The 14,612-nt window shown below is 42.7% G+C and overlaps 1 protein-coding gene across 1 annotated transcript in view; it reads left to right on the forward strand.

Moving 5' to 3' along the window:
• Abca6 (ATP binding cassette subfamily A member 6) overlaps positions 1-13,922 on the forward strand; it is a 75,918-nt gene extending 61,996 nt beyond the window's left edge. The window contains exons 26-38 of the mRNA XM_032912352.1: positions 785-862; positions 2,328-2,419; positions 3,081-3,198; positions 3,808-3,925; positions 6,295-6,386; positions 6,831-7,012; positions 7,509-7,584; positions 7,683-7,777; positions 9,938-10,057; positions 10,231-10,371; positions 11,560-11,639; positions 13,201-13,256; positions 13,370-13,922. Coding sequence (XP_032768243.1) covers positions 785-862; positions 2,328-2,419; positions 3,081-3,198; positions 3,808-3,925; positions 6,295-6,386; positions 6,831-7,012; positions 7,509-7,584; positions 7,683-7,777; positions 9,938-10,057; positions 10,231-10,371; positions 11,560-11,639; positions 13,201-13,256; positions 13,370-13,471 — 1,350 coding nt within the window. The 3' untranslated portion in view covers positions 13,472-13,922. The remainder of the gene's footprint in view (positions 1-784; positions 863-2,327; positions 2,420-3,080; positions 3,199-3,807; positions 3,926-6,294; positions 6,387-6,830; positions 7,013-7,508; positions 7,585-7,682; positions 7,778-9,937; positions 10,058-10,230; positions 10,372-11,559; positions 11,640-13,200; positions 13,257-13,369) is intronic.
• The last annotated feature ends 690 nt before the right edge of the window (positions 13,923-14,612 follow it).

Raw genomic sequence — 14,612 nt, forward strand, 5'->3', positions numbered from 1 at the left:
TTTGGGAGCCTTCACGACTCTAGATGAAATGGCTTTAAGCATAACATACCAACAGCTCATTAATTGTGTTCTCTGGGGGAGAGGGGAGACTTGTCTGCAAAAATATCTTTTTTTTTTTTTTTTTTTTTTGCTGTTACAAAGCAATGACTGGAAGTTATGACCATACCTGGTCCTTTTGCTTAGTATTATTTTTTTTCCTAAGACACAAGTAGATGACACACACAAATCTAGACTTGTTACCGGAGAGTCAGGAGTAATGACCTGCTTTCTCCATTACTGACCCGTGATAAAGAGTAATGTCAAGGGCTACGTGTTCTGATTGAGAAAACAGCCATCACCAAGAGAAGATGAGATCCCATGAATGGGTTTATGGGGGAAACTTAGGACAAGAACCTTCATTCCTAAACTTTACACAGTGTAAGCACTGCTCTCTGCTTTGCTTTCAATAAATGCTTTTACTTTAAGTCAAAAGATTTTTTTTTTAACGGAAGAGATATAGGCTATCTTCATATTGAGGAAAGTTATTTAAATTTTTTTTCTTTTTTTCAGAGCTGGGGAATGAACCCAGGGCCTTGTGCTTGCTAGGCAAGCGTTCTACCACTGAGCTAAATCCCCAACCCAGGAAAGTTATTTAGTAGGGGGTTCCTCTGCTCTCCAGGGTATGTGTGTCACCAGTGCACACAGAACTGAGTTTAATGAAGAAAATAGTTAAATGTGGAAAAATACTATTACTTAAACGGGAACTGTGAAGAAAAAGTATTCAGCTACCTGTTTTTCTTTTCAGAGAGCCTACCAGTACTATCGAGAATTCGGAGAAAGCAAATATGGTTTATCAGGGGTTGATCTTCTCTTATGCCTAATAGTAAGACTTTCCGCCTCACTACATACCCTACAGCATATTCCTTGCTATAACTGTGTGATCTTGTCTGAAACTTTGTGTCTCTGAAAGTGTTTCAAATATAGTTTTAGATGAAGTGACGGCTTTTGGACATGAATTTTAGCCTCAGGATAAATTTTTTGTGTGCCTTTATAGTAAGCTTAGGAATTTGGTATGGTATTAATTTTTGTTTGTTTATTCTGTACACTGTCATGCCTCTAAAGAAGAAAGTGTAAAAACCAGATGCAGTAAGAATTTTCTGAATTATGAGTAAAAGACAAAATTAAACACGGGTGAATGGGAAAATGATTATTTTAGATTTAAGGATGACGAGAGCTGCTGTCTTCCCATACTATCTGTCTATGATGTTTTAGGCAAAACCATGGACACCAAGTCTGTCCTCAAGGGGCTTGTATTCTAGAAGTATACAGATAAACTAAACAGGCAGTAAATACTCTGTTAGGTAGAAAAGTGTCTTAGTTACTCTCTAGTGCTGTAGGAAACACCACGACCAAGGCACATTTTAGAAGAAAACATTTAATGACAGTTTAAAGTTTCAGAGGATAAGTGTATGACCATCGGAGTAGAGAGCACAGCAGCATGTGAGCAGATATCAGATCCACAAGCACAAGGAAGATAAAAATAGCTAACTGGGAATGGTGTGGGCTTTTGAAACCTCAAAGCCTCATTATCGCACCTCTTCCAGCAAGACCACACCTCTTTATCCTTCCCAAACAGTTCCACTCACTGGGGACAAAGCATTCAAAAATATGAGCCTAGACAACCATTCTCACGCTAACCACCTCAGATAGTCAGCAGAGACTTAAAAGACCTTGTAGTAGGTAGTGATAAGAGTGGCCCTATCTTGCTTCAGGATCATCTAAGAGAAAGAAGGAGTTTAATTAGATAGAAGGTAATACAGTAATGTGGTAACGTTTGAGATAAGCAGAGTTGGTCCACATGGTGTTCTACTGAACTCAAGCAGAGTTGGTCCACATGGTGTTCTACCGAACTCGAGGGACTTTGATGCAACTTTGAGCGGTTCAGGAACCGTTGGGTGGTTTTAACCAAAGTGCAGTGATCAAACTTAGCTGCGGAAAGCATGACTGCAGTTTCTGGGATTAGAAGAGCAGATAAAAGGAGCAGAGGGAAACCTTGCAGGAATGCATTGCAAGCTGAGAAAGAAAGATGACCTGGATCTCATGCTCGGAACACAGCAGGAAGAACCAGTTGTGCTATGGGTCATTTTAAAGACAGAACAGAATTCACCGAACTGTAAAGTCTGAGCTGTGGACAGTAGGGAAGAGACAGGTTAAACTGTTGTACTATGTGTTCCCCCCATCTCATAAAAATTTGCTACCAAATTGCCCGTCAATACACAAGCAACATTTTGACTTATAAGTTCAACCAGTGTTGACGCATGTCTAAAATTTTTTTTCTTTGCTCCTAGCCTTACTTCCATACTTTGCTGTTCATTTTTGTTCTGAGATGCCTGGAACTGAAGTATGGGAAGAATGTAGTACGGAAGGACCCCCTCTTCAGGTTAGGGTGACAGTTAATTTCATATTAAGGTCATAATTCAATATTTTTATTGCTGCGCCCGTGCTTTCGGTTTGTTGATTAGGACTTTTGCTTGCAACGCAAGCAGTACGATGACTGGCACTGTAGCCAATGGTTTTCTAGTTTACCATCAAGAAGTAAGACCCCGCTGCTAACCAGCAGAGAAATACTTCATTCTCTCAAGAAAGCGAAGACTGTCCAAGTATGCCATTCTCCCTTCTAAGGCGATGTCGTTCTTGAGCAGTGGGGATGGGAAGAAGAGATTGGACAACTGAGTTGAGAGAGTTTTCACAGGGGGCTTTGGGAAGTATGAGCAGTAGAAAGATGCTGAAACAAACATCTGATGTGTTGGCGGGGCTGTAGTGACCGGGGCAGCAGAATTGACTTGAATTTTAGGAGGGGAGGGGCGGCCCGTGTTGAGATGCTGGCAAGCACTGGCCTTAAAGGTCAAAGATGCTGTAAGGGTAGCAACCACATCACGAGAGAGATTCTAGTGAGCAGGATGAGGGTTCTATGTAAGGCTGAGGCAGGAGGGATAGTGGCGATCACCATCAGCACTGGGCAAAAAGCAAACTGGTAAAATCACACGGAAAACAAGCGTGGGAAACGTGGGAATGGTGTGCGATTCGGTTGTTTCCCACAGGATAGCTCCTCAGAGTCTACATGTTCAGCCAAACCCAGAGGAGCCCGTAGACGAAGACGAAGACGTTCAAGCAGAAAGAATGAGGACATCTGATGCCCTGAGCACGAACTTAGATGAGGTTGGAAATCGTAGACACTGTTGAAAGCATGAGAGAATCTCTCATAAGAATGAGCGAAATGTTGATGTTAACTTTTAAAAATTTGAAGTCTATGGACACCCCCCCGAAGGTTCTGGAAAGTAAAAGAACATAAGGCATAATGATTTCATTCATTCTTCTTTTGAGAAAAAAAATGCGTTCTAACAACTAGATTTATAATCTCAGAACAAAATAAGACCTTATGAGTTGAAGAACCTTCTATTTGCCGTAAAATGCTCAGTAGAGATCAGGAGATTCAACCACGCTTTAGGCTTGCATGGGAGACGCCATTCCATTGAGCTGTGTTTCCAGGAGCAGGGTTTGCTTTTATCTGATTGAGATTCTACGTTCTCTCCAATGTAGTCATTTGACTTCCACCTAGACAGTGAGTTGGCTTCTGTGGTGTTTCTGGTATTTCCTCATGTGTTTGGAAATCGGAGACACTCTGTATGCCAATGTGCCTTATATCGGCAACAGTGGTAATGGTCACTCGGGGTTCATATGCGGTTTGATTTATGGTAAACATCGTGAGAACGAAAGACTGTAACACCTCTGAAGTTTAGAGGGAAACCATATTTCTGTCTCTCCCAGAAACCGGCCATAATTGCCAGCTGTCTGCACAAAGAGTACGCAGGTCAGAAGAAATGGTGTTGTTCAAAGAGGACAAAGAAAATAGCAGTGAGGAACATCTCTTTTTGCGTTAATAAAGGTTTGGGACAATCATTTTTTAAACTTACTGTTTAAAATATTTTTTATTACTTTGAATTTTTTTTTTTACAGTCTAGTTGTTGTCCTGCTCCCAGTCCGCCCTCCCACAGCTCCTCCTCCCATTCCTCCTCCACTCTGTCTCCAAGAGGATGTCTCCCCGCCCCCTACCAGGCCTCCCCACTTCCTGGGGCCTCAAGTCTCTCCAGGCTTAGGTACTTCTTCTCTCAGTGGGGCCAGACCAGGCAGTCCTCTGCTGTATCTGTGTCGGGGCGGGGCTCATAACAGCTGGTGTATGCTGCCTGGTTGGTGGCTCAGTGTCTGAGAGCTCTCAGGGGTCTGGGTTAGTTGAGACTGCTGGTCTTCCTATGGGGTAGCCCTCTTCCTCAGCTTCTTCCCGCCTTGCCCTAATTCAACCACAAGGGTCCCGACTTCAGTCCAATGATTAGGTGTAAATATCATCTGTGTTTGTCTCAGTCATCTGCTTATTGGGCCTCTCAGAGGACAGCCATGCTAGGCTCCTGTCTGTAAGCACAGCATAGCATCAGTAACAGTGTCAGGCCTTAGAGCCTCCCCTTGAGCTGGATCCCACTTTGGGCCTGTCACTGGACCTCCTTTCCCTCAGTCTCTTCTCCATTTTTGTCCCTGCAGTTCTTTTAGACAGGAACAATTCTGGGTCAGAGTTTTTGACTGTGGGATGGCAAGCCCATCCCTCACTTGATGTCTTCCTACTGGAGGTGGACTCTACGAGTTCCCTCTCCCCACTGTAGGGCATTGCATCTAAGGTCCCTCCCTTTGAGGGTCCTCCCAGGTCTCTGGTACTTTCTAGAGGGTCCCCCACCTCCACCCCTCCCCCAGGGTTGCATATTTCCATTCATTCTGCTGGCCCTCAGGACTTTTTTCCTGTCTCCCCCACCCCATATCTGATCACGTCCCCCCTTTCCCCTCCCATCCAGATCCCTCTCTCTCTCTGCCTCCCATGATTGTTTCCTTCTCCCTCCCAAGTAGGATTGAAGCATCCTCACTTGGGCCCTTCTGCTTGCTTTTATGATATTTTGAGCCTTGAACCTAGAGCCTCCTGCGCGCTTAGCAAGTTCTCCACTGTGCACTATTCTTAGCTCTCTCTTTACTTCTTGTTTTAAGGCAGAGTCTCACTAAGTTGCCAAGGATGGCCTTTTAAACCTACCCTGTAGGTCAGGCAGCTCTTGACCTTGTGATCCTCCTGCCTCAGCCTTTTGAGTAGACGGGAATACAAGTTTGCATACAACAAACCATTAGCCATTGTTTTTAGGAATGAACATCTATACTAAAGTGTAATTTCACTTACTCTAGCCTTCCTTTCCTCATTCATTATCTATCTATCTATCTATCTATCTATCTATCTATCTATCTATCTATCTATCTATCCATCTATCATCTATCTATCATCTATCATCTATCACTATCATCTATCTGTCTGTCATCTATCATTTATCATCTATCATCTATCTATCTATCCTCTCTCTCTCTCTCTCTCTGTCTCTCTCTCTCTGTGTGTGTGTGTGTGTGTGTGTGTAAGGGACTGTTATAGAAAAAATAAGGAAACCTCCTGCCTGTGTGGATTTTGCATTCTAAGGAGTTCATAAGAATGCCTTATCAATAACATATCGATTATTACTCAAGTCCTATGGGGAACACTGAAGCACATGCAATGATGACTGTTCAGTTAGAACAAAGGAAGGCTTTATTTGAAAGGAGACATTTAAGTCAAGATCTATGTGACAAGAAGGTCAAGAACTCAGACACAGTAGCAAGTCTTAGTGGTTGAGTCAAAAGCAAAGAGTCCACAGATGCAACAGTGTGAGGGGGGATGGGGTCACGCAGGGTTAGAGTAGGAACATTTCTTTAAAATAGAAGGAACAGTGCCTTTTACTCCATGGCAGTAGAACATTATTAGAGGGTATCTTGTAGGCAGTTCCTATTTTGTAGAGATTACGTACTGACATTTGTTTATGAGTTTGAAAAGGGGTGATGAAAGGTTATGGTGGTTTGGGAGCACATGGTTTATTTTTGGTGGAAGAATAGCATTCCAGCCTTCTGAGGTTTGCACGTCATTTGCATGGACACATCAGGTAAGGGGCTCTCACATCGATGGAAGATAACTGAGCCAGGAAATCTTGAGGGGGAAAAAGACCGTTGTATCAAATTAATAAGCTTCTGGTAACATTTTCATGGTGAGAATTAAAGAATATGTCTTCAGGATGTACGCTGTGTATATTTTAAATGTGAATTACTCTATTCGAGAGCTGTATGGACCTTTCAAGCTTTCACTGGAAAAAAAAATGTAAATCTTCATTTCATTTCCAACCTTGATCATTTTGTTCTTTCCTTCAGGTGAAATCTTGGGATTGTTAGGACCCGAGGGCGCTGGTAAAAGTTCCTCTCTCAGGATGATAGCTGGCATCATGAAGCCGACAGCTGGAGAGGTAGTAAAAAAAAAAACCAAGATTGTTTCCACTTCCACAAAATATGATTGCGATCATGATGCACGTAGGTTACATATTTGTAGGACTGTCATTTCGCTGCTGCTCTGGGTCCTCTTGTGACTTTTGATGGGATTCAAAAGTTTGTGACAGGAATTGGAATGTTACCAGGAGCTAAGTACCTTTTATCCATTACAGCTTCCTAGCTAACACCCGAATCTTCTCGCCCCATTTACATTAGCTACCGCCTGAAGGTTCAGTCTTTCCCACCCCATTTACACCCAAGATTGTGCTTGCATTTTAGTGGATTGCATTTTACTTTCTGTGACGTGTTCTAGCAGTTTGGGTGTTTGCCGGCTAGGTGGCAGTTTCCAGATTGTGCGAAGCCCGTGCAATCAGAAAGGGCTTCCTGTGTCTTTGGTAAAGCTGCTTAACTTGCTCTTGTAGGTGGAACTGAAAGAGTTAAGCTCAGCTGTGGCTCACCAGGGCGAGGGCTATGGTGCAGCCAAGCTCGGATACTGCCCTCAGGAGAATGTACTGTGGCCCATCCTGACCGTGAAGGAACACCTGGAGGTGTATGCCGCTGTCAAGGGGCTGAGGAAGAAGGAGGCTGTCATTGCCATTTCAAGGTACCACAGAGGGTCCTGGAATCCCCTTTTCTCAAGAGGCGGGAGGCGCTACTCACAATGGAAGCACTAGTGAGGAACAGGAGCACAAAGACATTTGTGCCTTTTCAGAGCATTGGTGGTAGAACAGAAATGAGAGACCACACCCAACTCCCTACATGCCTGAGCTCGGGGGCTAAAACTATCATTGACTTCAATAGTTGACAAAGGAGAAGTAAGTCTGTGCTGGTGACTGTCTTCAGGATTCTAATAATAAAGAGAAGGGAATGGAATAACCATCCATTTCGTTTCCCATTTTTAAAATTAAATTACTTAACAATATAAAAATTAGATTATTTAAAAAGTAATCTCATGAGGCAAAAAAAGGAAATAACCTTTCATGATTTCAGTTTTGAGAACAGTACCGCCTTCCTCCCCTGCAATGGTTTTATAATCGTGCGTGATTTCATTTTCCGAAAGTTCTCTCTTGGTGTGATATTCCCGTCTTATTTTCTCTTAGATTAGTGAATGCTTTCAAACTACACGACCAGCTGAATGTCCAAGCGCGGAACCTAGTTGTGGGGGCGACTAGAAAGGTATGCGTGGTGTCCTGCGCTCTTCCGTGGGACCGGACTGCATATGTGGTACGGAAGCAAACGGAGGACATTTTGTTTTCCCCCTCTCTGCATTGCAGCTGTGCTTCGCGCTGAGCATCCTGGGAAACTCACCTGTCCTGATTCTGGATGAACCATCTACAGGCTTAGATGTGTCAGGGAAGCAACAAATGTGGTGAGAACTCTTACAGGCCCAGACCCACAGTGACCGACGTGTAAAATCACATCAATAAAAATCTTTGAGGACAGATCTGTGAGCCCGCTGGTTCCTGATTCAGTGCAGACTGTGTTAGCTGCTGTAGCGTGGGTGGTAGATGTTCCTTACAGGCCTGTGTTTTGAAGGTTGGGTCCCCAACCAGCAGTGCTACTGAGGGGGGCTAGCCAGAGCCTTTAGGAGGTAGAGCCTGTATTTCCCCAGTGTAGGGAATGCCAGGGCATTGAGGTGGGAGCAGGAGCATCCTCATAGAAGCAGGAGGAGGGGGAAGGGGAGGAGGATGGGAGAAGGGGGAAAGGGGATAACATTTGAAATGTAAATACATGAAATCTCCGATAAAAAAAAGTGAACATGTAAAGAGAAGGAGCAAAACGCCACTAAGCATTCAAGTTATCATGGGAGGTTAAGTTCATAATTAACCACTTGCCAAAAAAAAAAAAAAAAAAAAAAAAGAGTTAGAGCCTGGTGAAGGGTTAAGTAAAATCAAGGGTTGACCTTGAAGAAGACACCAACACTCTGCTTTCCAGTATCTTCTTTACTTCCTGGCATCTGAAGAAAGCCAGGAAGTTATTTTCCCCCACGCCTTGTCCCACGTGGTTCTGGAAAGCAATGGGTTTAGTGCAACATGGCCTGGAGCCACTGAAATATTGATGCAAAATAAACTTCTCCTCATGAGTTGATTATCCCAGGCTTCTGATTCTAGGGATAAAACTCCACTGTGTACAGATAGCCTGTCAACCGCCAGTTTCGTGGACACTCAGGTAGATTAACTTTCAAAGGGGAAAGCTTTGCTCTGGCTTGAAGGTTCGAGGGCTTTACTCTGTATCAGGTTGACCATATGGCTTTGGGGCTGTGGTAAGGTAGCATGCGATGGCTTGCAGGAACATATGGTATCCCTGGTCACTTCACAAGTCTGGGAGCGAGGAGAATGAGGAATGTACTGAGAGGGCTCCGCCATGCTTAGAGCATCCAACTAGACCTCACTGCTTAAAGATCCCATCACCTTCTAACAGCACAGCATGGGGACCAAGCCTTTCACACTCGGTCCTTTATGACACATTCAATACCCAAACTCTGTCTACAGAGATAGCTTGTGTCATTAGGAAAACAAACTTTCAACAGATGGATAATCTCACTTAGATTATATTCCTTAATATTCCTGCAGTTTTATTTTTTTTTTTTGGCTTAACAGAAACTCTAGGTGTTTTGTCAAAGTTTTAGTTAACTTCCAACTATCTTAATTCGCTACTTTAGTTGCCGATAATTTTATAACAATTCATTTTACTTCTCACGTAGTTTTCCTAAAGAGCCTTGATTTGTCGACATAACTTCCGTTTTCATTTTCACTTAGTCTGTCAAATTTACTGACCCAGTTTATATCATTTTAGCTCTTTTCTACTATCTGTGAATCGCCCCTTGGACTAATAAAACCCCAATTTAACTTCATATTTGTGATTACCCAGTATCCTCTCCCATTTAAAATGTTATTTTATTTGTTAGCACTGCTATGCAAATGTAGACATGGGAAGACTTTATACCCATCATGCAGTTCTAGCCATTGCCACTAGGAGGCCCACTTCTCACCTGCTTCTCAGTCCCTTTCCTTTTCCAACTTCTATTAATTTAATTAAGGCCATGGGAGGCAGCACACACTTCTATCTTAGCATTTCAGTTGGCGGCGATCTCCAAAAGACAAGGAAAGTTCTCCTTTTTAATTTTTTTTTAACATTTCATTTATATGAGTACACTGTCGCTGTCTTCAGACACACCAGAAGAGGGCACCAGATACCATCACAGATGGTTGTGAGCCACCATGTGGTTGCTAGGATTTGAACTCAGGACCTCTGGAAGGGCAGTCAGTGCTCTTAACCGCTGAGCCATCTCTCCAACCCCTGAAATGTCTTCTTAAAGTTTAATCGCAATACCACAAACACAGCTAAATTATCAAAACGTTCTCTTTGTTCCAAATAAACTAGCCAGCGTTCATTTCTCTGGCGTTTTCCAATATCTGATTATAATTTGTAAGCTGTATCTCGTCTAAATCTTTCCCTCTATTTTATTATCTTTCCTATTGCTCTTCGCTTTTTAAATTTAATTTCTATTCATTTTTGCTGACTCCAGGCAGGCAATCCAGGCAGCCGTTAAAGACAACCAGAAGGGTGTCCTCTTGTCTACCCATGACCTGGCTGAGGCAGAGGCTCTGTGTGACCGAGCGGCCATCATGGTGTCTGGAAGGCTGAGGTGAGCCTCTCTCTGTGGCTTGGTCTGAGATTGCCTGCAGAAAGCAAGTCACGGACAACATCCCGTTACTTCCTTCCGCCTTCCTTACTGATACCTCTCTACTGTCTCTGAAATTAAAAACATTTAATGACAGTGTTCCCCTCATCCCTCTATCGTGTTCTTCCTACTCACAGACTCATCGGTTCAATCCAACACCTCAAGAGGAGATTTGGCAAGGATTACATTCTAGAACTCAGAGTGAAGGAAATTTCCCAAGAGCCATTAGTTCACAAGGAGATTCTGAGGCTGTTCCCCCAGGCTGCCCGCCAGGACAGGTAAAGAGAACTGTCACTGACAGAGAAACACACTATGGCTTCTGTCAGCACCGTGATGGAATGTCGCTAGGATAGTGAAGGACCCCAGAAAGGTTCAGTCTCCTGGGTTATGATAGATTTGGAAACTACCCAGGAACATGTGTGTCCTCCTCCAGGAAACAGGGGTAAAGATGAGGAGAAGTCTTCCTTTAATATAATTTCCTTGCTTCAGAATGGAAACTATAAAGGAGTGCATGTGTTTGCACAAACATTTGTACTCACTCGTGTGTCTGCATGCATGCATGTGCATATGTGTGTGTGTGCACACGTGTGTGTCTGTGTGTGTGTGTGTGTGTGTGTGTGTATGTTGTTAGGAACAGGACCCGAAGATTAAAGCAGCCACTGAATTTAAAATCAGAGGTTGAGCACAGCAGACCAGCAAGTCACAAACCTGTTACTCGCATCTTCACACTGTGTGGATGTAATGATTACCTAAGGTATATTCCAGAACCTGCTCTTACCCTAAAACCTTTCATATCACTAGGTAAAGAAATAGGCTTGGATGACTGTGGGAATATGATGGATAATAAGAAAGGAAGAGGGTGGTCTGGCCTGAAGACAGCCAGTCGGGACGTCTGCCCCGTCTCCTTATCACTTTAGGAACACTGCACTGTTAATCTGGAGCAAAGGTTACAGTCAGAGGCACCCAAGAAAGGAAGCCTAACCCCTAGACCTAACCCTGCCTGTTCTCAGACTCCAGGGCTTTTAAGTCTTTCCACAGCTGTCCTGCCCCAGTCCCCAGCCTGAGACCATCTTACGAGATAGCTTTTTGGACACAATACCTACCTTTCCTTTGAAGTGACTTTCCAGCCTGGTTTGGACTAGTCTTAGGGTGCAGCTTTCAGTTTCTGGGTTTTGTTTGTTTGTTTGTTTGTTTGTTTGTTTGTTTTAACAAGTTAGCGGATTGGTTTGAGTCAACTGTGGTATGTGAGAATATAACTAGTAACAATGTGTCATTTGTAGAAACGAACAGCTAGTTCCCTTCAATCATTTCCAAAGCCTCTATTGGTAAATAATTCCATGCTTAACCTGTACATTATTTTGTACCTGTTTCATTTTTAAAACAAAATGGCTGACAACAGGGTCATTTTGATATCCGTCCTCCCTCCCTTGAAGTGATGCTTGAATCTAGTGTGTTCCCATCCCCAGGTGCTTCTCCTTGCTCACCTACAAGCTACCCGTGGCAGATGTTCATCCTCTGTCTCAGGCCTTTCACAAACTGGAAGCAGGTAAGAAGGAGCTTTCTTTAAAAAGAACTTGGAGGATAATTTAATGCAAGGTGGATGAGCGATGCACTTAAAAAGCAGGCTCTGCAGGGTGTTGGTTTTACGAATTCAAACCGTAATCAGTCCAGCTCTCTGGAAAGAGGTTCGTCTGGAATGGGGACGGAAGCTGCAGAGGACACGCACTGAGTGGAGCTTAGCCGTTCATTCTGCACATCTGTATCAACACAGGAAAAACCCTGACTGTGATGTGTTTGACTTTCTGTTACGAAACGATAGCTAAAGCCATTCTTTGATTGCCCAGAACAACTCTTATTACTCGAAATTCCAACAGTCCTGTCTGTCTGTCTATCTGTCTGTCTGACTGTCTGTCTGTCTGTCTGTCTGTCTATCTGTCTGACTGGCTTTCAGCTAGCTAGACTGTTCCCTGCAGCAGATCATCGTCGTGTGATTTGCTGAAGAACTCTTATCCTGAAGCTGGTCTCTGCGTTCTCACCACAGTGCCAAAGCTCACAGGCTGGGAGACACGGGATACAATGACCTCATCTGTACGGGAGGGGCAGTCCCCAGAACAGTGCCTGCCTCCTGGGTGTGCTTGAGATCCTGTGTAGCTCTGCTTGTGTCTACTCTGAGTAGCTGACTTCCTGGCTCGCCCTGTGCCAGCCACACAGTTCCTGTCTTGGGACCCTTCCTCCTCCCCACCCCTGCCTGTTGATTCTTCTTTCTGGAATTCTGTTTCCTAAATATTTAGTTGTTTCTTCCCATTCATGGGATTCTGCTCAATCATCACATTAATCCTATAATGTCTCTGATGATCCCGTGTAAAGAAAGAAGACATCTGTGTGTGTATGTGTGTGTATGTGGGTGTGTATCTGTGGGTTTACTGTTTCTCTTACCATCTCTTCTATTACATACTTAAATGCTTATGAATATAATGCCCATGTCCTTTCTACAAAAACGCACCGACAAAGGCCAAGGCTTTTGTCTCTTCTCATTCCTGTCCTGTTCCTGGCATCTCAGAGTGCCTCTCACACAGGAGAGCCCCACTGCATAAGCGGTAAACCTCAAACAAGGGAGTACCTGAACCTAACAGCAGCTGTCGCTAGATTCCTGAGGTGCCCAGTAGAGACCTGATAAGGTGATGACCACTAAAGGCAGTAGGGATGGGATCCTCTCAGAGAGTATGGAATGGAATCTTCCTCATATGTAAGAATATCTTAACCAAGGAACATACATGTCTCTCATGGACATACACACGAAACGGTAGAGATTAGGAAAATACAGTGTGAGAAACTCCAAAGCTAAGAGGAATTTGGTATGCATTTATATTAACTTTTTTGTTGCTGCAAACCTTTGAGGAAATTGATTAAAAACCTTCAAATCCAGTTTTTAATCTGTAGAAACCCCACACCCCTCCTCCTATGTGAACTCCACACATACCTTTTGATACTGTTCTGTCCTGCGTTTCCTTATTCAGTTTATTTTTTACTCATCTGAATAACTTTATTTCGCTGTGTAGGACTTTGAAAACCTTTCATTGTCTTATATTGATGGATTTGTTTTTCAGTGAAGCGTGGCTTTAACCTGGACGACTACAGCCTCTCTCAGTGCACACTGGACAGAGTAAGTCAACCTGCTTGACTTTGCATTTTACAGAAGGAGCATGTATTTTCAACATCCTTTCGGAGGACAACCCACAGCTTAGTGATTGTTGGCCTGCTTTCTCTCCTACCTAGGTATTTTTAGAGCTTTCGAAGGAACAGGAGCTGGGAGATGTTCATGAAGAAGCCGATATAACCATGAGATGGAAACTCCTCCCTCCCTCAGATGAACTGTAAAGTCTCAGGCCTAACATTCTGTTATCCCACCAACTTCTTTTATACAGTAACGAACAGAATGAATAGTTTCAAAGATGTTTTTGTGTCGACATTACACATATTTTATCTGCTCAATCAACATCAAGTTAAAATTTACAATTATTCATGTCTCAAAACTTAAAGGCTATAAGGAAATACAAACTACTAGGAACATGAAATCACCCAGAATCAGGCCTCCGGCTACTGTAGAGACAAAACTACAAAACTGAATTTTAAATAGAAATTAATTTATCACAATTATCAGAACCTTCACTTTCAAAAACATATGAGGAATGTTCCTCTTCTGTCCTACATGGGCTCCTGCACACATATGTGCACAGACATACACTCATGTATAGATAAAATACACAGGTTTTGAAAAGAATATCTGTATAATGGAAAAAATGTAAAAATTAAATAAAACTTAACAAAAGAGCCCCTATAGTTCCTTCATATAAAAATTCAATTGTTTGCTTTCTTTAATCCATTTTTGTAGAGTTGTTACCATATACAGTATATGTATTTCCCAGCGATTTACTTATATTTACTGTTATAACATTGGAATTATTTTGCTTTCAAACTTAATGTTGAAACATTATATATTTGCATTTAAATTTGTGTTGTTTATATTCTTCGTTCATTTACTTTTGTGCTTTAATCTTTTTACTACCCACTTACAGGAATCATATGTAATGAAATAGTTTAGTGGTGTGTTTCACAGTTGAACACCACTATCTGGAAGGTTGAACTTGTTGAGATGCAAACATTTCAAGTATGCTACAAGTTGAAAATTTCTTACCTGACCTGTGACGGGTCAAGGTCCAATCAAGGCTCATTAAAACTATTGCATTACATTACCTTTTGGGCTTTGTATACAAGGTGCATTGGAAACATTAGTGAATTGCATGCTAGGAATTAAGTCCTACACCCAAGATGTCTAATTATGCACAGACTGATATTTCAAAATCTCAAACACTTTAGCATTTCTCATAAGAGACAACCAGCCTGTACCACCGTTATAGCCAAAGGTTCTATTTGCAAGTCTATGGTAAATAATCGGTAGTTACCATTCAGGAGATAACAGTCCGGTTGAAGAGTTTCTGTAGATTTCAGAGTCATGGTT

This window comes from Rattus rattus, chromosome 9 (assembly GCF_011064425.1).
Source record: "Rattus rattus isolate New Zealand chromosome 9, Rrattus_CSIRO_v1, whole genome shotgun sequence".
Lineage (NCBI taxonomy): Eukaryota > Metazoa > Chordata > Mammalia > Rodentia > Muridae > Rattus > Rattus rattus.